The sequence below is a fragment of the Marmota monax genome, unplaced genomic scaffold (assembly GCF_021218885.2).
Source record: "Marmota monax isolate L192 unplaced genomic scaffold, Marmota_monax_Labrador192_F-V1.1 WCK01_AAM20220418_F8-fsc00074, whole genome shotgun sequence".
NCBI classification, from domain to species: Eukaryota; Metazoa; Chordata; class Mammalia; order Rodentia; family Sciuridae; genus Marmota; species Marmota monax.
The window spans coordinates 9,602,883-9,630,637 of NW_026694232.1; the positions used below are offsets into that span (position 1 = coordinate 9,602,883).

The 27,755-nt window shown below is 37.8% G+C and overlaps 1 protein-coding gene and 2 non-coding genes across 3 annotated transcripts; all 3 read left to right on the forward strand.

Moving 5' to 3' along the window:
• The first annotated feature begins 11,492 nt into the window (after positions 1–11,492).
• Positions 11,493–18,484, forward strand: LOC124108401 (phosphoglycerate mutase 1). The gene is made up of 4 exons (XM_046466883.2): positions 11,493–11,639; positions 12,786–12,897; positions 13,666–13,745; positions 16,260–18,484. Exon 4 carries the CDS (start codon positions 16,283–16,285, stop codon positions 17,045–17,047), a length of 765 nt encoding a protein of 254 aa, XP_046322839.1. The 5' UTR covers positions 11,493–11,639; positions 12,786–12,897; positions 13,666–13,745; positions 16,260–16,282; the 3' UTR covers positions 17,048–18,484.
• On the forward strand, positions 12,960–13,142 carry LOC124108428 (small nucleolar RNA SNORA81). Its single transcript, XR_006856684.1, has one exon. It is a non-coding gene; the product is annotated as a small nucleolar RNA SNORA81 (small nucleolar RNA).
• Positions 13,469–13,598, forward strand: LOC124108427 (small nucleolar RNA SNORA63). Its single transcript, XR_006856683.1, has one exon. It is a non-coding gene; the product is annotated as a small nucleolar RNA SNORA63 (small nucleolar RNA).
• Positions 18,485–27,755: the final 9,271 nt, after the last annotated feature.

Consider the following 27,755-nt stretch of genomic DNA (forward strand, 5'->3'; position numbering starts at 1 on the left):
GTCATTGGTGGAAATATATATATATATATATTTTAAGAAGCTTGCATTAGGCAGGAAACACTGATAGGGAAATCAGAGCCCTCCCTGCTTTGCTTCAATAGGGTGTCAGGAGTGCCCTTTTTTTTTCTTGTGAGAAGACTCTTGGTGGACCTGGAGATAGCTTCAGCATAGGGACTAATCATCAGAAAGACCAAACCTTGGTTAGAAACTTGGCACTTTGAGCATCACCCACCAACATTCAGGGAGGGGAAAGGGGATGGAGATTGAATTAATGACGAAAAGCCAATGATTTAATCAAGAATGGTTATGTAATGAAACATGTATAGAAATTCCTAAATTACACAGTTCAGGGATCTTCAAGATCAGTGAACACATTGAGATTCTGGGAGGGTGGTGCACTTGGAGAGAGTATGGAGCTGTCTCTACCACTACCTCCCATATCTTGCCCTAGGTTCTCTTCCATGTAACTGTTCCTGAGTTGTATCCTTTAAGCTAAACCAACAACCATAAATAAAACATTTTTTACTGGGTTCTATGAGTCACTCTATCATATTACTGAAGCTAAGGAAGTCTTTGTAGGACTCCCAGTATACAGCTGGCCACAAGTATGGAGGCTGAGGACTAGCAATTATAATTTGAAGGGTGAGGAAGTCTTATAGGACTGAACCTTTAACCTGTGGAATATATGTTAACTCCATATCAGAATTGAATTGAATTGATGAACACTCAGTTGCTGTCAGAGAGTTAGAAAAATGATATTAGCAAAGATACAACCTACTCTGCAGCTGATTAGATAGACAAACCCAAAAAGTGAAAGGTTACCTGTGCTCACACCATCCTAAGTCATCCTTTCCCTTTCTTGAAATCAGCTTGTCATCCTGAGCAGTATATGTGTATGTGTACACATATTCTGTCTGCCTCTACCTCTGAAATATCACTCTCCTCCCCACATAGTTCCTTTCTTGATTTAATTTCATCTTGCAAGTGTCTGAATTAAAACACAGATTAATTTCCAAATACATAGGATGTCTACTTTTAAAATCATCACATTGGTTGAGAAGAATAGGATCCTGAAAGTTGAAATGGAAATATATGAGAAGACTCTGTTGGAGTTCTGGGGACAATGAGCCCCTAACTTCTGATGCCTCTTCTTTTCCAGTAAAAGTGGTTTCTCCACCCCCACCTGAGAGGATTAGCCCTGCATTGGCTGAAGAAACTATGATGGCCTCCCATGATTAGTTATTCGCAAAACAGTGTTTATTCTCCTCCAGGACTCACCCTGACCTTCCCTTTTAGACCTACAATCAGGTTTGGGTCCCAGCAGGTCTTAAACATGACTTACAAAGTATGGCCCTTGAGGAGGGATGCTGCAAAAAAATTATTTGAGTTTTCTAACTTATACAGATAAAACATCTGGGGAATCTGTGTGGAAATGGACATGGATGATGATGATGATGTTGATGATGATTATGATGATGGAAGGAACATCAAGTTGGATCAGGCTGAATTTATTGATATAGGCCCACAAAGCAGAGAAGTTACATTTAATGTTGCAGCTGACAGAGGTACAAAGAGCTCTACTGGCTGGTTAGCTGAAGCATGGATCAAAAGTTTGCCCACAATGGGTGAGTTAGAAAAGCCAGATCTGTGTCCATTTAATGTAGACAAGGGGATTCAAAGGCTTGAGGAGATCAGGATATTAGAGCAAATTTGTCATGTAATACCTACTCACCCACTCCGAATGATCTAAAGGACACACCTTTCACCATAACTATAAGAAATGAATTTGTGAGGAGAGCCCTGACATCCTTAATAACTCTATGATTATTCCTTTCTGTATGCCAGACTTTATAGTGGGAACAACAGTCACCAAATTGGGAAATTCTGACATGAACTATCTGGAGTTAGCATATATTCCACAGGTTAAAGGTTCAATCCCATAAGACTTACACACCCTTCAAATTACAAGGACAATGGGAGCAATTAGATCTCAGAGGGGCAAGGACCAAATAGCAGCACTCAACTGACAAAGGCACGGTGAACATGGCTACCATAATAAACAGAAAGTTTGAAACAATAATTAGAATAGTTTGTTTGACTCTTGCAGACAGACATATGGCATTGGCTGGTCGACCATGGTGTTGAAATATATAGAGTAGTAAAAGTGATATAATAGAGACCAACTAGATTTTTACTGATTTGTGTCAGCAAAAGTTTCTAGGTCACATGGACAAAAGTCTAACTTCAATCATAAAAACTGAAAATCCTTAATCAATTCCCATACTTGAGCCAGTTTATAGACTCAGAACTCAGGAAGGCTGGATCCCTTTTAGTTAAGATCCCAATAAACTGCCAGCAATTTATAGTGTTAACTTTTCTTTAGCCTTCCCCCAAAGAATGGTATGGGCTTTTTCTACTGAGTGTTACACATTAGGGGGAAAAAATAGAGACCTTTGGGGCACCACTGGACATGGGCTCTGAACTGAAACTAATTCCAGGAGACCCAAAATGTCACTGTGGTCCACCAGGCAGGAAAGGAGCTAATGGAGGTCAGGTGACCAATGGAGTTTGCTATGGACTGAATGTCTGTGTCTCTTAAAACTTCATATGTTGAAATTCTAAGCCATAAAGAGATAGTAGTAAGAAATGGAACTCTGGGGAGGAAATTGGGTTATAATGGCAGAATCCTCATTAATGGGATTAGTGCCCTTGTAAAAGAACTCAATTGACCCTTCTGCCATGAGAGAAGAGAGAGAACTCAGCAGTCTGTAATAAGGAAAGCAGGTCCTCATCAGACCTGACCATGCTGGCACCCTGATTTCTGACTTCCCAGTCTCCAGGACTGTGAAAAAATAATTTTCTGTTGTTTATAAGCTATTCAATCTAAGATATTTTGTATATGTACTCCAACATTTATGTATTGGAAATTTAATCCCCAATGCAACAGTGTTGAAAGATGGGATTTTTAAGAAGTTATTAGATCATGAGGGCTATCTTCATTAAGCACGAGTTCAGTACCCTTACTTTCTCCCTCTCATCCACGTGACAACTTCTCTTACGTTATGACACAGCAAGAAGGCCCTCACCAGATGTAGTCCCTCAAGTTTGGTCTTCCCATCCTCCAAATTGTGAGCCAAATAAATTTCTGTTTATTATAAATGACCCAGTGTAAGAGATATTGGCATAAAATGAGTTAAAATCAGCCCAAAGATAGCATTATAGTCTTAGTCCATCTTAGAGTGGGCACAGTGGGTCCCCACCACCCCTGTGGTTATTTTCCCAACTCTAGAATACAAAATCAGAATAGATAAACTCATTGGTTGGCAAAATCTCCATGTTGTTCCCTGATCTGTGGAGTGAAGAATACTAAAGTGGGAAAGATTAAGTGGAAGCCATTTTTTAAAAAATATCTATTTTTTAGTTATAGGTGGACACTATGTCTTTACATTTTACTTTATGTGGTGCTGAGAATTGAACCCAGTGCCTTAGACATGCTAGGTGAGCACTCTAATTCTGAGCCACAACCCCAGCCCCTAAGTGGAAGCCATTTCAACTGCCTCTTCCTATGAAAATAGTAAACCAAAAGCAATTCCTAGAAGGATAGCATTGATTAGTGCCACCATTAAGGACTCAACAAGTGCAAGGGTGGTGATTTCCACTACATCTTCATTCAGCTCACCTATGCCGCCCACGAAGAAAATAATAGATCTCAGAGAATGACTGTGGATTATCATAACCTTAATCAAGTAGCAATTCCAATTGCAGCTGCTGTGCCAGATTAGTTTTGTTGCTTGAGAAAATTAACACAGCCTCTGGTAGCTGGTATGTAGCTATTGAACTTTTAAGTGCTTTTTATCTTCACACTTAAGAGAAAAAAGACTACCAAAGCAGTTTTCTTTCACTCAGCAAGGCCAGCAATATACCTTCACTCTCCTACCTTAGTGGTACATTAAATATACAGCCCTATGTCATAATTTAGTTCACAAGGACCTTGAAGGCCTTTCTCTTTCACAAGAAATCCTACATTACATTAATGACATTATGTCCTTAGTGAACAAGAAATAGAGCAATTATCCTAGACTTATTGATAAGAAATTTACATGTCAGAGTGCGTGAAATAAATGTGACAAAAATTCAGGGACCTTCCACATTAGTGCATTAGTGAAATTTCTAGGAGTCTCTTAGTATAGAGCACAACAAGGTATCCCTTCTAAGGTAAAAGATAAACTGTTGCACCAGGAGGGCTTATAACCAAAAACAAGGTCCAAGACCTAGAGGGCTTCTTTGGATCTGAGTGGCAGAATATTCCTCATTTGGGTATGTTACTCCAGGCCATTTACCAAGTGCCCTGAAAAACTGATAGTTCTGAGGGGGGCCTATACCAGGAGAAAGCTCTACAGCTGTATGTGCACATCATCAAATGGGAGTGATATATATGTGATCAGCCCTGAGTTCTGAAGATACAAGTTAGATATATAAAGAAGGGTCTCAAACACTCATTGTACCAATTCCTGCTACACTCCCTTCTCTCTGCCAGCCTAAACCTATGACCTTGTGGAGGCCAACAACCAGTTGACAGGAAGAGCAAACTCAGGCCTGATTTATAGATAAAGTACTATATGCAGGCATGACTCAAAAGTGGATAGCTGCAACACCACAGCCCCTACTGCAACATTCTCAAAGGACAATCAATTTAGTCTATTTTGCATTACTATAATGAAATAGCTGAGGCAAACTACTTAAACAAAAGAGGTTTATGTTGGCACATGGTTATGGGGGCCAATGGTCAAGAGAATATTCTAGTGATTATGACCTTCTTTGCTGGCAGAGCCTCAAGATGGTTCAGGATATCACATGACCAAAAAAGCAATGTGCATATATATGTGTATCTCCTCTGGCTGGTCTCTCTCTCTCTCTCTCCCGCTCTTAAATTCACAAGTATTCAATCATAGGACCTCCACCCTTGATGACCTTATCTAATCCTAATCACCTCGCTAAAGTCCCACTTTTAAACACCATTGTCAGATTCAATTTCCATCCTCATAATACCTCAAAGTAGGGATAAAATTTCAGCACAGGAAGCTTACAGGATGCACTCAGTGGTGAGCGGAAATCCTCTTCGAGGGTGGAACTTTAAGCAGTGCACTTGGTTGTTGACTTTGGATGGAGAACTGGCCTGATGTGAGACTGCATACCAATCTATGAGCTGTGGTCAGTGGTTTAACTGAATGGTCAGGGATTTGGAATGTACATAATTAAAAATTTAATGACAAGGAAATTTGGGGAAAAGGTCTATGGATCGATCTTTGTAAATGGGCAAAAAATGTGAAAATATTTGTGTCTGCCATGGATGCTCACCAAAGGATGACCTCAGCAGAGGAATATATTAATAATCAAGTAAATAAGAAAACTTATTTTGTTGATAGCAGTCAGTCTCTTTTCTTAGTCACCCCTGTCATCACCCATTGCTTCATGAGCAAAGTAGTCATGGTATAAAGGATGGGATTATGCCTGGGCTCAGCAACATGGATTACTGTTTACCCAATGTGCAATTGGCAAAGTGCCCAATTTGCCAGCATCAGAGACCAACATCGATATGCCACCATTCTCTGGAGCAATTAGCCAGCTACCCAGTGGTAGACTGATTGCACCATACTGCTTCCATAGTGTGTTTTATTGGAATAGACACTCTCAGCATAGATTTGCCTTCCCTGCACACAATGCTTCTGCCAAAATACTATCCATAAATTTAAAGAAAGTTTTATCTACTGTAAAGGTATTCCACACAGCATTGCTTCTGATGAAGGAATTTACTTCATAGCCAATAATCATGGGATCTACTGGTCTTATAATGTTCCCCAACATCCTGAAGTAACTGGCTTCATAATTGGTTGAATGGCCATTTGAAAACTCAGCTATAGCACCAGCTAGGTGGTAATATCTTGCAAGGTTGGGGCAAGGTGCCCTAGGAGGCTGTATATACTCTGAATCAGCATCCAATATATAGTGCTACTTTTCTCATAGCCAGGATCCATGGGTCCAGGAATCAAGGGACAGAAATGGAAGTGGCACTCATTAGTATTGTCCTTAGTGACCCATCAGCAACATTTTTTGCTTCCTGTACCTGTGACTGCATACTCTGCTGGCTTAGGAGTTCCAAAAAAAAAAGGAATGTTTCTACCAGTAGATTTAAGATTGCCACCCGTCACTTGAAGCTCCACATGCCTCTGAAACAACAGGAAAATAAGAGAATTTTAGTGCTAACTGGAGAGATTGAACTTGACTATTAAGGGGAAATTGAACTATTACTTCATAATAGAGATAAGCCAGAGATCTCTTACAGTGTCTCTTAGTATTGCCATATTCTGAGATTAAGGTAAATAGAAAACTACAACAACCCAATATAGGCAAGGCTACTCAGAAACTATTTGGTTAACTTCATCAGGTAAAGAATTGTGACCAGGGTTGGGGCTGTAGTTCAGTGGCAGAGCACTTGCCTGGCATGTGCGAGGCACAGGGTTTGATCCTCAGCACCAAATAAAAATAAACAAACGCATTCTGTCCATTTACAACTACAAAAAATGATACTTGGGCTGGGGATGTGGCTCAAGCGGTAGCGCGCTCGCCTGATGTGCGGTGCGGCCCAGGTTCGATCCTCAGCACCACATACAAACAAAGATGTTGTGTCTGCTGAAAACTAAAAAATAAATATTAAAAAATTCTCTCTCTCTCTCAAAAAAATAAATAAATAAAAATAATTCTCCACATCAATAAATGAATTTCTATAGATCATATCAAAAGTTTAAAAAAAATGATACTTGTCTATTAAAAAAAAAAAAGAACTGTGAATAGCCAAGGTGCTTGCTAAAGGCAGAAAGAATAAGCAATGGACAGTAGAAAAAGCGAAGTTATAAAGATTAGTTACAACCATGTGTCCAATTACAAAAATGAGTACTGTCTTATGTATCTCCTCCTTATTTTGTTATGAATTTGTGTGTGTGAGCATGTAACAAATATCTTGGTTTTCTTCCTTCTCATATCCCCTTCTCACGTATTAACATATGCTGCCTATGTACCATAGTATTTAAGTATTGTCATCTTTTTAAAAAATATTTATTTTTTAGTTGTAGTTGGACACAATATCTTTATTTTATTTATTTATTTTTATGTGGTGCTGAGGATCAAACCCGGGGCCCTCACACGTGCTAGGCGAGCGCTCTACCGCTGAGCCACAATCCCAGCCCTTAAGTATTGTCATCTTTACACCACAGTATTTAAGTTATGGGATATTAAGGAGAAAAGTAAACATCACTTAGGGACTTTACATCTTCCTAGGAAAGGTTATTGCGTTTTCAATTATACAAAGGATAGTTGTGTCATGTCAAATGACATAGTGTGTTTTATTGGAATTATGATCTTGTAACTGTAATTACTTGGAGGTTAAATATAGTTTAAAGAGTTGTCCATGGGTACCAGGTTGACAAAGGTGGTTATGATGGTTAATTTTGTGTGTCAATTTAACTGGGCCACAGGATGTCTAGTTATTTAGTCAAATATTATTTTGGGTGTTTCTGAAACGGTATTTTGGATGAAATTTAGATTTAACGGGCTGAGAATATAGCTTGAAGGATGAGTGCTTGCCTAGTGTGTGTGAGGCCCTGGGTCTGACCCCCAGTACCATGCATGCAAAAGAAGGAAAAAGAGAGAGGGAGTGAGGGAGAGATTTAAATTGGTAGATGGAATAAAGCATATTGCCCTACATAATGTAAAACTCATCCAGTCCATTGAAGGTCAGAATAGCAGAAAAGACTGGCTCTACTGCCTTATGACCTTCAAAATGAGACATTTACAATTCTTGATTCTACAGCAGCCTGCTGGCATTCAAACTCAAACTGAAACTGGAACATCAGTTCTGCAAATTTTAGACTTGCCAACCTTTATAAATCACATGTGCCAGACATGTGTTTGTGTGTATGTTTCTCCTATTTCTCTGGAGAAAACAGGAATAAACTAAGTCATACTAAGTATTTTATGTAAAAGGTGTTGTATTTTTAAATTTCAAATCTTAATTATTCATTGCTGGTATACAGAAAAATTCTGACTTCTTAATATTAACCTTAAATCCTGCAACTTTGCTATAATCACATATTAGGGATTTTGTTATTACTTAGGATTCTCTATACACACAATCATGTTATATGTGAATAATCATGTTATGTGTAAACAAAGGTGGTTTGGCTACCTACCATCTAGGTTTGTGTAAATATGCTCTATGACATTTGCACAATGATGAAATCACCTAATGCGTTTCTCAGAAAGTGTCTCTGTCATTAAACAACACATGTATATGCATTTCTGCATTGGTTTTTCATTCTTCAGTATGTTTTAGATATAACTCCACATTAGTACATATAGAGCAGAAACTCTAGAATTTTATTATTTTTAATAGCTGCATAGTAATCCACTGTATGTTCTGCACTGATGGGCTTCAATCTTTATTATCTTTGCTATTAGAATACTGCAATGAACTCTTTAAACACCAGTCATTTCAACATGTACCTGTAAGATACACTCCTAAAAATAGAGTTTCTGGGCAAAAAAAATGTTTATTTGCAATTTTAATAGATATTGTGGTTGTTCTTCATGGGCTATTGTCAATTTGAACTTCCATCAGTAAAGTTATGATAATGCCCATTTTCCTGCTACTTCACCAATTAGAGTATATTTTATGACTTGTAGTATTTTCTGATAGGTGAAAATTATATTCTATTATAGTTTCATTGTAATTTTATTATTTTGAATGAGCTTGAACACTTTTATTATGTATTTGTGTTTCCTTTTTGTGAACCATTGGTACTCTTTGTCAATTTTGCTAATGGTTGCTGATGTCCTCATTAGTTTACAGGTACTTTTTATGTATTAAAGAAATCAATTCATTGTCTGTGGTATGAATTGCAATTTTTCACCCAGATTGCTCTTGATTTTTTTTTTTACTTGAGATACTTTTGCCCTTTTAAATTTTTTATGTACTTGAGCCATCAATTTTCTTTTATGGCTTCTGGGTATTGCTATGGAATGTTATCAGGATTACTTTAAAAGCCTAAAGCTTTATTTTTTCCCCCCATTTACTCTTTAACCTCTCTGGAATTTATTTTGATGCAAAGTATGAATTGTTAATTGTGATCCAACTTTACTTTTTTCAGATGGCTATCCAGTTGTGCCAACAATATTTGCTTAATTTTTACTGATTTAATAAAAAATATGTTGAACTTTATCAAATGCCTTTATAGCATTTATGAAGATGACAGATTTTTCTTTTTAAACTAATTATATCCTTTCATTTCTGAAAATGACATGTTATTCTTTTCATGTTATAATAATTTTTAATTGTTTTACTTAATACTGATATTCATGAATAAAAATTTCAATGGTCAATATATATGTGCTTGATGCATATGTTTAGTGAGATTTTGATATTATTGTTATTCTCACTTCTTTTTCTGTGCCCAAGACAGAATCAATAACAACAGACTTTATCTGTTTCTAAAAGTTACATAGTTAACTTCTCCTGTGAAATAATTTGGTACTGGTACCTTTGTGGATTTAGGTGTGGGAAAAGACATTTCTCTTACATATCAATTTCTTCTATGATTATCGGTCTACTTAGAATTTCTACCTCTGGAATATTTTGGCAAATTGTATTTTCTTGGCATTTTATCTATTTCACTTAGGTTTTCAAATTATTACACAGAGTTGAGTCAAATCTCTCATAGAATCTTTTAACTTTTTCTTTATCTATGATTATCCCCCTCCACCCTCTCATTGTTTTGCATTTTAATTGTACTCACTTCTCTTTGTTAGGTCAACCAACCATCCTACTGTAGCCTTTTTTCCCCCCAAAAATATTTTACTTAGTAGTGTCCTGTTTCTATTTTATAATTTATTAATTTCTTCGTTTATCCTTACAAATTCTTTCCTTCTGCTTTCTTTGATAATTTCTTCTCAATTTTTGAATTGGACATTTAATTTACTTCTATTTTGTATTTTCTTTTTGAGCACTACCTTAAGTACATTCCACAGATATTATTATACAGCATTTTATCTTTTCTTCATTTTTAAAATATTCAGTAATTTCGATTTTGAAGCAGTTAAGAGGAGGATTTTTTTCATTGCACGTTTTTTACAATTTGAAAATGCTTTACCATTTCCTATGGTTTTCACTCCCCGCCCTTTATCCAAGATAGCCCGGGTCCCGCTTCTTTGCCTCAGGTGCTCTAAAGAACTAAGGTCCCGACACTGGGCAGACGCCCCGCGGAGAAGGCACAGGCCCTCGGGAGACTCGGAAGCAGGGACCTCTCCCCGCCTGCGCCAGAGGATCTACCTTCGCCCGGGCTTTAGCGGTGACGCCCCCTCCCGAATGCCTCGCTAGGATTGGTCTGTTTTTCGGACCTGGACGGTGGCCAGAGGAGAACAAGAAGCTCCCGTTCAGCATCAGCGAACGAAGCGATGCAATTGGCAACTTCGGACGCGCAGCTTCGCATCTGTAAGCGTCAGGCCTCCGGCGGCATGGCGGCGGCCTCACCGTGTCGCAGTTGCAGGTGGCAACGGAGAGGAACCGGTGGTGGCGTCTCCCGAGCCTGCTGCCGCTGCCTGGGTAAGAATAGGTGGAGGGGACGTGGATCAGCGCGCGAGCACGGCGGGGCGGTGACAGGTGCCGAGGGACCCGGGCTTTAAGAGGGGAAGGACAAGAGGACAGAATCTGCTTCTCAGGGAGTCCGCTTTTAGCTCCATTGCCAGGAGGGACCACACCCAGCCTCCTCTTCTCCTCCCCACATAACAGGAGCTACAGAATGCTTTTCCATTTCCTATATTTATACTGCAAGAGGAATCCCCCCCATGAATTCATCCATTATTTATTTGTTATCTGTGAACTCATAGGTTAATTAATATTCCATGGATTATAATCCGTCAATATTTATTTGTGGCTCAACTGGCCCAGTTTCTGGCCAATGGAGTCTCTTCAAGCTGGTTCCTTCAACTTTTTTCACATATCTCCTTCATTCCCTATTTTCTGGCATAAGGTGTTCCAAGCTCAATTTTTTCTTTCTCCTCCTGTCCACAGAAGTAGCTATTTCTCCAAAGAGCTTCAATTCCTTTTTTATACTGTGTATGCATATATATATATACACATACACACACATACACACACAATATGTGATACATAATATGTATTATATACATAACATACTATTATATTACACATAGTAATATATCAATACATAATAAATATAAATAATACATTATTGTTACACCTATATTAACATATACATGATATATATTATATATCATACACATATATTCGTAATATATACATATATCAAACCAAATATAACAGTTCAATATTTATCCATGGGCTTTGAAGTCAGTTGTTGGAGTCTGTATTTCTATTACATAATAATTTAGAATATTCTCTTTTAGACCCAAAAGCTAATTCTGGCACTTGAAGATGATATGGGAGCGACTTATGTCTGCATTGTGAAATTGGTGTTCTAAATGAATTACAAAAATGCAGGATGAGGCAGTACATAGTACTCTTGGCATATAGGAGAATTTCAATGTGTTAAATAGAAGACATCTTTGTAAGTATTGCTGTAGTTTTCCTATAGCGTTTTTTTTTTTTAAACCAATGATATTTAGGTTATATATTTATTTGGGGAATATAATTAAACTAATAAAGCCAGTAGCTATACACTTTGATACAGAGACTTATAAAAATATATTTTATTTTTTTAGAACAGTTTTAGGTTTACAGAAAAACAGAGAAGATAGTATAGAGTGTTCACATATACCTCACACCCAGTTTCCCTCTTATAAGTGTCCTATGTTAGTATGGTAATTTTATGGTACAACTGTAGGGTGGTTACTATGGTACAGTTAATGAACTCATACTCATACATTGTTATGAACTATAGTCCAAAATTTATTCAGAGTTCCTTAGTTTTTTCTTAATGTACTTTTCCTGTTCCAAATGCCATCCAAGATATCACATTACATTTAGTTGGCATGTCTCCTTAGACTCCTCTTGGCTGTGAAAGTTTCTTAGTATTCCCTTGTTTTTGGTGACCTTGACAGTTATGAGAGTATGGTCAATTATTTAAATAGAATGCCCCTGTATTAGAATTTGTCTGATTTTTTAAAAGAGAATTACACAGGATTTGGGGTTTTAGGAAAGAAGACCACAGGTATAAACTCTCATTCTTGTCATTCTATATCAAGAATCATAAGTATTGATATTGATGTCAGTTACTTGGCTGAGGTAGTATTTGTCATCTTTCTCCAATGGAAAGTTACCCTCCTCCTTCCCTCCCTCCATACTGTACTATTTGGAAGGAAGTCACTATGCACAGCTCCCGCTTAACTAAAAAAAATTTTGAACTATCCAAAATGGATCAAGTAATTTATTTTGAATGAAGTAGATTAAAATGTTGGGCTGAGATTAAGGATCAAATTCATGAGATTTACAACAAATTATGTACAAGTATTCAGGTGTACATGAGATTTTTCTCTGGCTGGCAGGTTGGGTATGTGGCACTATAGCTGCAAAGTGCTATATTGTCCTTTCCTCCTGCTGAGAGCAATTGCTTCCCACAATCTCTGTCTTGCTCAATTCTGTAGTAAGACAGGGACGCTTGGTCTCAAACATTCTTTCCTTAGTAATTTTAAGAAAACTGATTTATTTGCTTAATTGATTTGTCAGTATAATTAATGCTTATCTCTTTTTTAAGGTTGTGTTGCTTTCTGCTGCCATGCTAATCAATATGTTGGAAGTTATCAAGAAGTTCATGAGAAAGCCAGTTTCAAATTCTGAAGAAAAACAAAGAGGCAACTCTTGGACATGTCAGTATTTTACAGAAATTTTGGAATAGGGTAATATTTTTGTCATTCGTACACATAAATGTACCTTCTCTAAGGTCTGTGCTAAAATTTCAGAAACTACTATCATGTCTTGGTATTTGAAATAAAGCTAGCAGAGTAAGCACAAGAATCAAAAAATAGCTGAACAGCTGTAACAGAAGAAAAACTGAGATAGACCTCTTCTAAGACACACAAATTCCCACCTTCTAAGAGTTGGTAGAATAATATCTATACTTAGGCATGATTAATAGAATGAGTGGTCTCTTCCAGTGGTAGGGGTGAAAGTTAGAAATCAGATGGCCCTTCATTCCCACTATGATAGAAATTAACATTTTCTCTCTGAAAAACCATAAGAAAGGTAATTATATTCGCTTTGTGACAGATGAGAGACTAACAATTAGGCCAGTCTTTGTAGAACATAGGCAAAGGGTATACTGGCTTCTAGAAAATGCATGTTGGGGATTTCAGTTTTTGATCTGATAAGAGCTGTTCTTTCCTAGTATTATTACTAATTAAGATGTTGTTGATATCCAGGTATTTCCATAGAAAACTGAAGCAGGATCTAGTTACAGTGTAGCCATGAAGTGCTGCATTGTGTTTTCCCCTGCTCAAAATAAAACTGTTACCTTCCAGGCCCTGCCTGCCTTGGTGCCCTAGCAGCAGGGATGCTTGGTCTCATACATGCCTACCAATATGAACACTGACTTGGCAAGTGACTCTGAAGAATCAGGACTTGTTAATATTTTGTAGGTGGTAACAGAAGGAAAAAGATGCTATCAGGAGACAATTCAAATAAGGGAAAAACTATTTTGATTGCTCCTGACTTGCTGGTAAGTATTTTAATTTCTTATTTAATTACATTATTTATCTATCAAAGGTTTGTTTGAGAGGAAGATTTATAGTAACCCTGTCATTTGAAGCTCTGGAGGAGTAAAGATCATACACCACTGGCTGCAGTGGCACATGCCTGTAATCCTAGCCCCCTGGGAGGCTGAAACTGGAAGATCCCAAGTTCAAGACTGGCCTCAGCAACTTAGAGAGGCCCTAAGGAACTTAGCGAGGACCTGTCTCAAAAAGTTAAAAGGGGATGTAGCTCAGTGGTTAATTGCCTCTAGGTTAAATCCCAGTACCAAAAAAACAAAACAAAACTAAATTAAACTAAACTGTACCATTTCATGTAATTCAGTACTATTTTATGCCATACAAGAGCATGCAGTAGTTGCTTTTTGAATACATACTGTCATATGGCAGGTTTTTTATTTTTATGTACAAATTCAATCTATGGTTATAAACTGTGATCACTACTTGTGAAAATTATATTCTCAGTTGAAACTCTGTGATCTGCTTTGAATTCCTTGCTCTTATTCTGATGAAGTAAATTCACATTTTGGTTTTCAAGGTGATTTTTGTCAGCCAAATAACCTTGAAAATCAGGCAAATAAATCAGGAAAATAATCTTATCACCTTATAACAGGATAAGATTTATTTAAATTATACTTGGCAGGATTCTGGTTGGTGAGCATACAGTGGGAAAGCAAATGTGAAATGTAGCCCAGATTTTGGACTTTATAGTGTTGATTTGGAGAGGTAAAAAAATTAAAGATGCTGTTAGACCTGATTGTCTTTAGCTTACACATAAGTCTTTTATTTTGTTTTTAAGTTATATTGCTCCTATTTTGTGTTTTCTTGACAATTGGTATATATTTGGATCTTTCTTAGCATTTTCTGATAGCAGTTCTCTTGACTTTGTCTTAGTTCTAGTGACTTTATCACCAAATAAATTAAATTGTACCTTGCTACTAATGTAAAAATGACTTAAAAAAATACAATTGATAATAGTAAGTGACAAGGTGGTAGTCAGACAATGTCATTGTCCTGATTTAGATTCACATGTGCTGTTTGAATAAAGAATGGTCAGTATTTGTTTTTCTCTTGATTTGGTTATTTTATATTTTAACTTGCTCCAACAAGGACATTTTTCAATCATTGTGCTGTTTTGATAGAGAGCTGTGGTGGCAAACATATTTCAATCATTTATGTTACAGTGTATGTGGTGATCTGAGCAGAGAGCAGTCATAAATACGGGTCAGACTAATAAATCTTTAAAGGTTTTCCTTACTGGAAAAAGTTTCAAGTCCTGTACCAAAGCCATCCAACAGAATGTTCTATGATGATGGAATGATCTCTATCTGCACTATCCAATACAGTAGTGACAGATTACATGGGGATATTGAAATGTGGATAATGCAATGGAGGAACAGAATTTTCTATTTTATTTAATTTTAATTAATTTAAATTTGAATCTCCATAAATGGTTATTGACTGATATATTGGACAACATAGTCTTAAACAATAGTTAACATTCCAGAGTTAACAGTTGCAAAGGTATGTCCAAATGGATTATATAACTGTTCCTTTTGTTTTGTCCCTGACCTTGACATCTGTCCCAGGGTGACATCCACACTTGATTTTAGTATGGGCTTTAATTTTACAACTGCAAACCCAATACTGTTATCTGCTTTAAAAATAGTAATGCTCAAGATACCTGATAAAAATCTCATTTTTCAGCCAAATGAGTCTTGAATGCTTTCATACTAACTACAAAAATCTTTCTTATTCTCTAGATTTTTTTTGGGGGGGGGGCGGTGTTGTAGCACCAGGGTTTGAACTCAGGAGGCACTTGACCACTGAGCCACATCCCCAGCCCTAATTTGTATTTTATTTAGAGATAGGGTCTCACTGAGTTGTTTGCCTCACTAAATTGCTGAGACTAGCTTTGAACTCTTAATCCTCCTGTCTCAGCCTCCTGAGCCACTGGGATTACAGGCATGCACCACTGCACCAGGCTTCTCTAGATATTTTTATCAGTGTCTGGTGCTCCAATTAAAATCACTCCTTATACAATTTTGGCAAATAAGCAGCCATTGATGGTTAACAAGTAGCTCATATTGTTCTGTAGTTCATGTAGTACTTGATAAAATTCTGATTAATAGTTTCTTTTGTTCATATTTGGCAGTGGGAATCAATTTGAGAAGAAAGCTGTCACCATAAAATTAAAGACAAGAGAATTCTTTGTGACATTGAAGTTTTCTACAATATTAGATTGTGTAGGAAATGCCAATAACCATAGCTGATCTTATTTCATTTCTGGGATGAGATAGTTTTAAATTGAATGCTCATTGTCGCTAAGTAGTTGATCACAACATGAATTGTACTTCTTTCTTTGGGAATATTTGAATTTTGTTTTAATGCTGATAGTGGATCAGAAATAGAGATTTTGATACCAAAGCAACTGTCACTATGATTTCATGTGAGGAAATTCACTGGTTTTATCATTTATTAAGACTATCATCCTTACCTCGCCGCCATGGCTGCCTACAAGCTGGTGCTGATTCGGCACGGTGAGAGCGCCTGGAACCTAGAGAATCGCTTCAGCGGCTGGTACGACGCCGACCTGAGCCCGGCGGGCCACGAGGAGGCGAAGCGCGGCGGGCAGGCTCTGCGAGATGCTGGCTATGAATTTGACATCTGCTTCACCTCAGTACAGAAAAGAGCAATCCGAACCCTCTGGACAGTGCTGGATGCCATTGACCAGATGTGGCTGCCAGTGGTGAGGACCTGGCGCCTCAATGAACGGCACTATGGGGGTCTGACTGGCCTCAATAAAGCAGAAACTGCTGCCAAGCATGGCGAGGCCCAGGTAAAGATATGGAGGCGCTCCTATGATGTCCCACCGCCTCCAATGGAGCCTGATCACCCCTTCTACAGCAATATCAGTAAGGATCGTAGGTATGCAGACCTTACTGAAGATCAGCTGCCTTCCTGTGAGAGTCTGAAGGACACCATTGCCAGAGCTCTGCCCTTCTGGAATGAAGAAATAGTCCCCCAGATAAAGGAGGGGAAACGGGTTCTGATTGCTGCCCATGGCAACAGCCTTAGGGGCATTGTCAAGCATCTGGAGGGTCTCTCTGAAGAGGCCATCATGGAGCTGAATCTGCCAACTGGTATTCCCATTGTCTACGAATTGGACAAGAACTTGAAGCCCATCAAGCCCATGCAGTTCCTGGGGGATGAAGAGACCGTTCGTAAAGCGATGGAAGCCGTGGCTGCACAGGGCAAGGCAAAGAAATAAAGGCAAGATCGCAGACCACTGTACCAAGGAAGACCCTGCCCATCCATTCCTTTGCACCTCTCTCCTGCATCACCATACTGACCACATCTGTGGGCATCTTAAGTTGTAGCTGCAGATGGGGACCAGTAGCTCCCACTTTAATTTTAGCATTTTGTCTCCTGCACCCACTCCCTTTGTAGATTGTAATCAGAATAGAAACTCTGGGGCACAGGTTCTCAATCTAAGCCCAGGGAAGGCTCCTCATATCCGGAAGAGTTGAGGTTGTAGTTGTTGGTTTTTTTCTTGAGAAGGGTAGGGAGGAATTGTGCCAAGGCATGACCAATGAGAAGAAGCCAGAGAGCCTGTTTGTGTTTCTAAGAGCCAGTTCTGTACTCTTCTGTATTCAGGTCACTGGGAAGATGGGTAGCAGGGGGCTCTAGTCATTCCAGTGGAATACAAAAGTAACCTGCATGGTGATTTAAGAAAGACAACTCCCTGACCCCAGAGGAGCTGGCTCCAGAATGTTGGGATCAACCCTAACTTTTGTTACATTTACTTTCACTAAAGAAAAGTATATATATAAATAAATACTAAAAAAAAAAAAAAACCTTCTGGGTTTTTTCTAGTGGTGGTTAGTCCCACATGTGGTCACCAGAAACTAAGCCATTCCTCACACCAATATGGGATAAGCTCCTTGGCCTATAAGGTGCAGGAGTATCTTGCTATGTATCTTAGAGAATCTCTCCTCTGCCTTGTTTTGTGGCAGTGAAATGCCTCTTGATCATGTCCAAGCATGTCTTTTACTGTGTCTGATTTCTGAGTCTTGTTCCAGTTGCTTGGCCCTGCCACAAAGGCCCAGTACTTATTTAGCATAACTGTAATAAAATCTTTTTTCCAGATCAGTATAAAAAAAAAAAAAAAAAAGACTATCATGGTTGGGTATAAAAGATGAGGTCTGCCTTAGCAGGTAGCTCAGTGGTAGACCACTTCCCTAGCACACATGAGTCCCTGGATTTGATTCCTGGCACCAAGGAAACAAAACAAAACAAAACAAAAATCCAAAATGGGGTCTGTAAAAATCTTGCTTAGAAATTTATTTACTAATTTTGGTTTTATTGGATGTTTTCTATTACTTAGTAATACACTTATAGTATAAAAGATATGTGCTATGTAAAATCAGCCAATTATGTAATACTAGTGTGTTTGTTTGCCTTTACTGTGTTAGTCATTAGGCTGAGTAGAACAAACTTTAAAATGATTTTTAAGGAAAAAAATTGAATTCATTTTGTATAGTATTTTGTCTTTAATGTAGAAAAGCAAGTATTAAGTGTGAACTAAAAGCCTTTTGTTACATTCCAGCAACAATCATATTAACTCTAGATAAATCCCAGAAAAATTGTCATACTGTATGTTAAACATTCAGTAAATTACATAAATATATTTTTCTCATTCCTGAAAGAGTTATACTTTTTTCCATTACTCCATATTTTCAAAGGAAGATGAAACAGAGTTCCATAGTAAATATTTTATTCCAGTTGCAAAATTTCATACTGATGGGACATTTCATTAAAAGGTTCAATAGTTTTAAGTTACCTGCTGCCTGGCAGTAGCATAGAGACTGATCAGTGAAGGTGTTCATAAACATCTGCTAGTCGTTATCTCCTTCTTAAAAGAAAAAGGAAGCATTTAAATATATATTTCTCCCTCATCTTGTTAGCAACATTTCTTGTACATGGAAGGTAGCTACTAACAGCAAGGTTTTCTGTGTTAATCAGTTGAAGTTATTTTTCCATAACAAAACATGGAGTACTATAGTTGTCCTATAACAGAAACAGTGGCATTGAATGTGATTTTAAAAAATTTTAATACACTATATTTAGAATATTTTAGGCTTAGAAAAAGATTGAGCAGAAAGTACAAAGATTTCCCCTAAACTCCCTTGTTGGGAGCTGCCACATAGGAGCTGAGCGCCCCCTACCTTTAAATGATGGAAATGTGGAGACTGGCTTCCCTGATTGGGAAGCAGGTGGATCCCCATTTCTGCTCAGCAGAGGAACCCGGCTTTGGGAGTGGGCATTACCCAGTGGGGATAGGCTGGCCCTTGTAATCTTACCCCTCTGCCTTATATGAATAGAATGTTTTTTTGAACAGCCTCCCCCAGTAAAACCCGGGTTCAAGGTGTGCTCCCTCTCTTTCTTGCCTGCCTTGCCTCCTTTGTGGGAGCTGGGTCAGAGTGGCATAACAGAACCCAAAGAGAAAGGTATTTTCTCTGTCTGTGTGTCATTATTTTGTACCAGCCCAGTTCTCCTGGAGTGACCCTGACTGATTTAGTCTTGTGTCATGATGCTCCGTGTTCTCACACATGCATTGCAGCCCTCACAATCTCCTTGCACCAGAGTGGTACATTTGTTGCAGTCAGTGAATCTACATTGACACATCTTTATCACCTAAACTCATTGTTCATATTAGGGAACATTCTTGATGTTGAAACCCTGGGGCTTTAGATAAATTTATAATGACATTTATCTTCCAATTTGGTACCATGCAGAATATTTTCACGGCCTTAAAAATTATCTTACTCTATTCATCCCTCTCGTTTCCCCAAGTCCCTGGCAGCCACTGAACTTTTATTATCTTCATTGTTATATAGTTGGAAATATATAGTATGTAGTCTTTTCACATACTATATATTATCTTAGCAATATGCTAAGCTTAGCATATTCATTGAAACATAGAAATATGCATTTAAACTTCCAATATGCTTCTTAGCAATATGCTAAGCTTAGCATATTCATTGAAACATAGCAATATGCATTTAAACTTCCTTCGTGTCTTTTTATGATCTGATAGCTAACTTCTTTTTCATACTAAATAATATTTCATTGTCTGGATATTTCAGGGTTATCCATTCACCTACTGAAGAACATTTTGGTTGCTTTCAAGGGCTGGCAGTCATGAATAAAACTTATACAAACATGTACAGATGCTTATATAGATACAGGTTTTCAATATCTTTGGGTACATAATAAGGAAAGTAAGTGATTGTTGAATCACATAGAAAGAGTATGCTTGGTATTTTAAGAAACTACCAAACTGTCTTCCAAAGTAGCTGTACCATTTTGCATTCCCCACTAACATCACATGAGAATTCCTACCACTCCACATTTTCTCCAGCATTTGATATTGTCAGTGTTCTATGATCCTTATATTTTCCTACTCACAATTACTTATCAACCTGTCTCTTGACCACAGTTTAAAATTTATCAAAATAACTACTCTGATATGAGTGAATTTCCACCAGTTGTTTCCATCAGTATCACCCAGAAAACAATATGTTTATGAATTTATGATGAGAGCAACCCCCTGTCCTTTCTTGGTGTTGACATCTACCTTTCTTCATCGTGGAACTATTGTTATGAAAAGACAGATGCTAGAATCCTTGGAAGTAAAATATTAACTAAAATCCATCACCGTCTTCACTAATTCAAGGTAAAAAAGAGATCCTAATAAATAAAACAAAGGGGGTGATATCTCCCCTGATGTCCACTCCCTACAGAGATTGGAATGCTGGAGATAAATGCATACAGATAGGACAAAGAACATCTTATAAATTTTAAATATGTTGTATTACAGAATTTGCTAGATGGCCTTGATGGCCCTGTGTTTTAGCCTATTTTGCCTTCTATAACAGAAAAATATATACTGGGTGGCTTATAAAGAGCCAAAACTTATTTATCACAGTTCTGAAGGCTAGGAAATCCAAGATCAAAGGACTGGCAGATTTGGTAACTGGTGAGGGCCCACTTCCTGATTCATAGATAGCCCTTTTCCTGCTGTGTCCTTACATGGTGGATAAAGAACAAGGGAGCTTTCCATGGTCGCTCTTATTGGGACACTAGTCCCATTAATAATTGTGGAATCCTCGTAACTTAGTCAACTACCAAAGATCCCACCTCTTAAAACCTGACATGGAAGGTTAGGTTTTCAAATCTAGAGTGACACAATATCTAACTTGTATCATTTCACCCATGACTGGCAGCTATCAAGAATACAAACAACAATAGTGTTGGCGAGGATGTGGGGAAAAAGGCACACTCATACATTGCTGGTGGGACTGCAAATTGGCGCAGCCAATTTGGAAGGCAGTATAAAGATTCCTTGGAAAACTTGGAATGGAACCAACATTGGACCCAGCTATCCCACTCCTTGGCTTATACTCAAAGGACTTAAAAACAGCATACTATAGGGACACAGCCATATCAATGTTTATAGCAGCACAATTCACAATAGCTAAATTCAGTAGATGAATGGATAGGGAAACTTTGGTATATATACATAATGGAACATTACTCAGTATTAAAAGAGAATAAAACCGTGGCATTTGCAGGTAAATGGATGGAGTTGAAGAATATAATGCTAAGTGAAGCAAGCCAATCCCAAAAAACCAAAGGCCAAATGTTTTCTTTGATATGAGGTTGCTGACTCATAATGGCAATGTCGGGGGTGGGGGTTGGGGGTGGGGAGGGGGGAGCATGGGAGGAATGGAGGAACTTTAGATAGTGCAAAGGGGAGGGAGCAAGGGGGTAGGAATGATGGTGGCATGAGTTAGACATCATTACCCTAAGTACATGTATGAAGACACAAATGGTGTGAAAATACTTTGTGTACAATCAGTGACTTGAAACGTTGTGCGCTATATGTGTAATATGAAATGAATTGCATTTTGTCATTGTATATAATAAATATAGAATAAATAAATAATAAAAAATAATTACATTCTAATAGTCCCCCAAATCTTTACTCACTCTAACATCACTTCTAAATTCTAAAAAATCTCATCTGAATATCTAAATTCAGTATGGGTGAGAATCAAGATGCAACTCATCCTGAGGAAAATGGCTTTCCAGTCATGAACCTCAGAAACTAAATAAGTTCTGTGCTTCCAAAATACAATGGTAGGACAAGCATAGGATGATCATTTCCATTCTTCAAAGGGAAAGGGGTAACAGATCTCAAGTACATCCAAAATTAAGGGCAAACTCCATGAGATGAGATCTTAAGCCTCAAGGATAGTCCTCTTTGGCTAGATGCTCTGCATTCAGGCCCAGCCCACCAGAAAGGAGACCTTGCCTTCCATTCATGCTGGGGTGGTAGTCTAGCCCCCAGACTTCTGTCAATCAGAGATTGTGCCCCACAGCTCTTAGTTTCCCTTCATTCTTAGCTTCTGCCAAATCTCTGTCTCTCCACGGCTTACAGAGCTTGCAGAACTTGCAAGACTTATAAGGCTTGCAGAGGGCCAGTTTGAGACCAAAGGAAAAAAATGTTGTTACTTTTATATTCAAGCTGCTGTGGGACCTAAATGGCTAGCTATCTTATCTGCTTTTATACTCTACGACCCTGCTTTCTTACAGGTTCCTCCCTAAACACTACAGCACAGGAAGGAAAAATGGAATGATCTCATATATACAATCCTTCTTTACCTTGAGAATCTTTACCTGAGGATTTCAGCACTCTCACATTCTTTAGATATCTAAAGAATCTGAGCCAAAAAGTCTACCCTAATCTTATAAAGATTTTTTTTTTGATATGAGGATGCTGACTCATAATGGCCAAGACCAAATCCAGTATGGCTACTCAAAATGCTCCTTTACTAGAGTAATTACAGCCATGTCATGTTTTGGGGGACTCCTGTTTGTTTTTTTCTATATTTTTGAGCTCATGGTTATGGTAAATTCACATTTGAGCCTGCATGCTTTGGATCCAGTTTCCATGCTAGGGCTCTAGCTCTATTTCTCTTGCCTAGCATGCATGACATCCTGGATAAGGCTCTGGGTTTGAGCCTGAGCTCTGGGGGAGAAAAAAAAATGTCATCTCAGTGGGATTTTGAAAACAAACTGAGATACATAATGTTCATCTTTCTAGTTTTGTTCTTATAGAAAACTGATACAGAGTAAGGAAATATCCTCCCCTGGCCCCAGGCTGGGAAAAGTTTTAATAAGTTGTTAGCAAGATAAAATTAGAATATTGATTTCTATTAGTCTAGTATTTCTTTCACTCCACCTGTAGTGGCTGATGCCTGAAACCTTCAGTAATATTAGAGCTTACTAAATTGAGGTTAAATCATGTTTGCTTTTAATTGCCATTCATTCCTGCTGGGAGCCATTAGCCAAGTAGGTATGACAATTTCCTTGCCAGCGTACCACAATTAACATGGGGTGCACTGGCAAGGAAATTGTCATACCTACTTGTATTATAGTATCATAAAAAACATGAAAGTCTTTCATCTTATTAAAGTGGAGTAATTTGTCTAAATCAGAAATTTTATAAGAGTTGTTTCAGAATGTGAATTTATAAAAAGGGTTAACGGTTAAAAAAGAGATAGAAAAAGATTCAAGATGTGGAAATATATTTTAATATAAAAGGTTAAAGGAGAAAGAAATGTTTCTAGATGAGATAATCTCTGTGTGGTAAAGTAAAAAGTTGTAAAATGCCATTTAAAAAGATTTTGAGGAAACTAGACTTACTTTAAAAGCTTGAGAAAGGAAGAAAGAAGAAAAAGGTATTTGTACATGGCAGATTGAGACAAAGCTTCTCAATGGAGTTTAAAAAAAAGCCTTTGGTTGAAGGGCAGCCATGTAAACTAACATTAAAGCGATTTAAACAGAATCTAAGCCTCGTTTAAAAGAGTGGAGTTGTAGGTGGTGAAAAAGTACATTTAAAAGTACAGTATAGATGATAATTAAAAGGCTTTAAAAGGTTAAATTGAAGGTGGTTGAGATACCTTCATGGCGGAAAAAAGAAAAAAGAGATATAAAAAGATTCAAGATGTGGAAATATATTTTAATATGGAAGGTTAAAAGAAAAAGAAATGTTTCTAGATGAGATAATCTTTGTGTGGTATAGTAAAAAGTTGTAAAATGTCTAAGTAAGTTGCAAAAGGCATTAAAAGGTTAAATTAAGATGGTTAAGATGCCTTCATGACGAGAAAAGATTGCGTCATTCAAAGCCTACTTATTCTTAAAAGCATTACTTAAAAAAAAACATGAAAATGGGAAGATAATAGGATAAAAGATATTTAGATAAAAAAGATTAAAAATTTGAAGTGAAAAACTTTAAAGACAGAAGTATAGAAAGTTAAAAAGAAAAAAGATAAAGAGGATGTAGAAAGATAGAAAAGATGTAGGAAGACAATAATTTTAAACCCACAAAATAGGAAACAAGAAAACTAAGAGGAAAAAAAAGCAACTAAGGGTGAATGTACAAACCTTAGGGGAAAAAAAAAAACAAAACTAGAAGATAGAAATAAGATAAAAAATGGTTGAAAATGTCAAGTAAGGTGTTTCAGATAGAAAATCAAAAAGCTAAGACAACTATTAGATACAGACATATACTTATTAAAGCAAAAAGAGGGAATTTGAAAGGGATATATATCCCCCAAAGATAAACTTAAAATAACGCTTTTTACTCTAAACTTTTTAAATTTGGATTCATCAGGACTTAGTGCTGCGGAAAGACACATGTATCCAAAAAATGTACATAAGCCTAAAGTACTTTGGAAAGATATTCTAACAGGACAATGGAAAGGTCCTGACCCAGTGATTGTCTGGAGTCGGGGGTCTGTTTGTGTTTTTCCACAGGGAGAACAGCAGCCGATTTGGATTCCAGAGAGATTAACTAAAACAATTTCTACAGATCGAAAAGAAGATGATTTGACTCAAATCCATAACAGCTGATATCCAGAACTCCAGCTTGGCCATTCTTACATCTGCGACAGTGATTAACCAGGATGCTTTTTTCAATAGCTATTTTATTATTGCATTTTTCCACATCATAAGGTTCTATTTTTATTTTTTGAGCTCATACAAACCTAGGTTAATGTTTTTCTGATCAGTTTTATTTTTTTGACTGTGGAGTTTTTAAACATTGCAATGGAGATTTCACCCAGGTAAAGCTACAAGGCCTTTACTATTGTCTTATGTGTTGTACGTTTGTGTGCACATTTGTGTTTTGTGTTGTATGTCTGTGTGTGCGTATGTCCATAGATCTTATATGAGGAGCGCTCATGAAAAAATGGATCCGAATTATTATTATTTTTTTATTCACGTGATTTAAATGGTTTAATTTAAATTAGGTAAACAACTGTTAAGGATTGTTTTTAAAGGTGGTTAACAGATCTGTTTGTTTACTAATTTAAATTAGGTAAACAGCTGTTAAGGATTGTTTTTAAAGTACATTAACAGATCTGTTTGTTTACTTTCACCTTTCCTTTTCATTATATTTAATAATTCTTTTCAGGATAATGTTTCTTTAGCATCATTGCCAGAATTCCTATCTTCATCCCAGTGCCGGTGAAGACAAAGATAAAACCAAACTACAGCTTCTATGATAGCTATCACAGTAAACTGTATAAACTGATGCATCAATGAATATAACTCAACAAGTAATGCTCAATCAAGGAGTCAACTTACTTTGGGAGGAAACGGATTTTGGGAGGAAATGGACATATTGATAGATTCCTCCGCTTTGAACTGCTTGCAGAACTTGCCTGGACTATGTACCTATCGTTTGGTGCAGCGAATTGTGGTAATGCTGGCATATCTTTGCTGATGGTGTCACCAGTGATGCAATTTTTCCCAAGGAGCCGTCAATTGGCTTGGTGTCGTGGCATTTCTGTATCCTCCTCCCTTCTGCTAGTGATGGTCTAAAATTTGGGGGCCAATGGCTATATGCTGGACCGGTAGTCAGTGACAGGTATGATCCAATTGCAGTGGTATCAACCTAAGACAGGAGGCTGATGCCTAAAGGTCAGTTTTCCGATGATGGGTAAGAACCATATGTTGAATTGGACAACCTACCAGGCACGGTCCTTAAGCCACATTAACCTCACTCCCCCACTGCCACCAAGGCCAAATTTGGGGGCCAACAGAGGTGAGGCAAAGAACCTCACCCCCCCACTGGTGCATAGACCTATCCACAAGTATGGCTGTATGCTGGACCCGTAGTCAGTGACGGGTATGATCCAATTGCAGTGGTATCAACCTAAGACAGGAGGCTGACGCCTAGAGGTCAGTTTTTCCCATGACAGGTAAGAATCATATGTTGAACCATATGTTGGACAATCTACCAGGCACGGTCCTTAAGCCACATTGCTTGTTGTTTAATTAATCAGAAGGGGGGAGATGCTGAGAGCTATTAGCCAAGTAGGTATGACAATTTCCTTGCCAGCGTACCCCATGTTGCTTAGTGGAAGGACTTGTGGAAATAGGACATTTTGCAGTGACATTGCATGTAGGTGACCTTGCTCAAGGACCAAGGCGGATCCGGGTTTAGGGTGTTCCCGGTTTAGGACTATCCGGGTTTAGGGTGGTTCCAGGTTTAAGATTATTCCTGCTGGGAATAGGGCGTATCCTGCTGCCTGAGTTCCCCTTGAGTTCTCACGGGATTCAGACAGTATTTTTTGGGAGACAGAAGCCCAGTGGGGGTGGATTTGGGCAGAGAACGTGGATTTCCCCAGAACGTGTTTGTAAAGTGCCGGTGTGAGTTCGGGAATAAAGAGTTGCTGTTTGAATCTACAAGCTGTGTGGTGGCTCGTGATTTTGTGCCCAGCCAGACTGCGGCAATTCCCATCTCCCATCTCTTATCATTGTGTTTCTGAAGTTCATTTGTGTATGCTTATATTGGTTCTTGTTCTCTATATTCATTTGAGAGCCAGAATAAGTGTGAGAGCACCTGATGGAATCATTTTCCTGCATGAGTCCACTCAGAGAGTCTTGGACTGACTAAGAAAGAGGAGCCTGGTCTCTCTCTTGAGATACTGATATTATGTATTGATGGAGTATCTACCTGTGGATGACTCTACAGAGCAAAGGTACCTGCCCTTTTAAAATTTTTCTGTATGAAATAAGTTGTTTTGCTATGGGCAAGTTATAAATAAATTGATATGGGGGCTGAGGATGTAGCTCAGTGATGGATCACTTACCTGGCCTATGTGAGACCCTGGGTTCAATCCCTGACATGTCAGAAAAACAAATTAAAAAGTATATGGAATTGGTCTTAAGTGGTATTTGGTTCCCTTTCCCTTTTCTGTTCTTCATTTTATAAATGAGAACACAAATTTGAATGACTTTCTTAATGTCACTTAGTTAATGAGAAGCAGAGCTGACACTTAGAAATTCTCTTCTGACTCCCTACCCTGTGCACTCCTTCAGAAAATGACTCCATCCTGAGAAATTACTTTTGAAACTTATTTCTACCAAAGGCAGATGTATGACAAATGGGATCTTAATAGAGTGATCATGTCTTCTCTCTTCTCCAATTTTCATTGTAATTAAAAGCTTGCTCGGGTAGGATTTCATTATTCAGTTGTCTTAAATTGAAGTATATATGCTCTTTTTTCAAATTTTTTTGCCTTAATTTCTGTGAATGCCATCATGACCTTATTTTGAGATTGATACGTAACATTTCTTTACATTTCCTTCTTCGTAGCTATATCCAGATCTCATTATGCATCAGAAAAATGAAAAAAAAAAAAAAGGAAAATTCTATGGAGGAAAGGAACCCGCTTAAATTTTTCTGAGAAATGGAATACTGGGTTTGGAGGCTTTAAGAAGTTCTACTTTGACCAACAGTTATGCATTCATAAGAGGGGAATCACCTGGTTTTCCTCCTAAGTGGGAGTGTACAGAGCTGATTCATGACATGTCCTTGTCAGAACATCATTCTAGTAAAA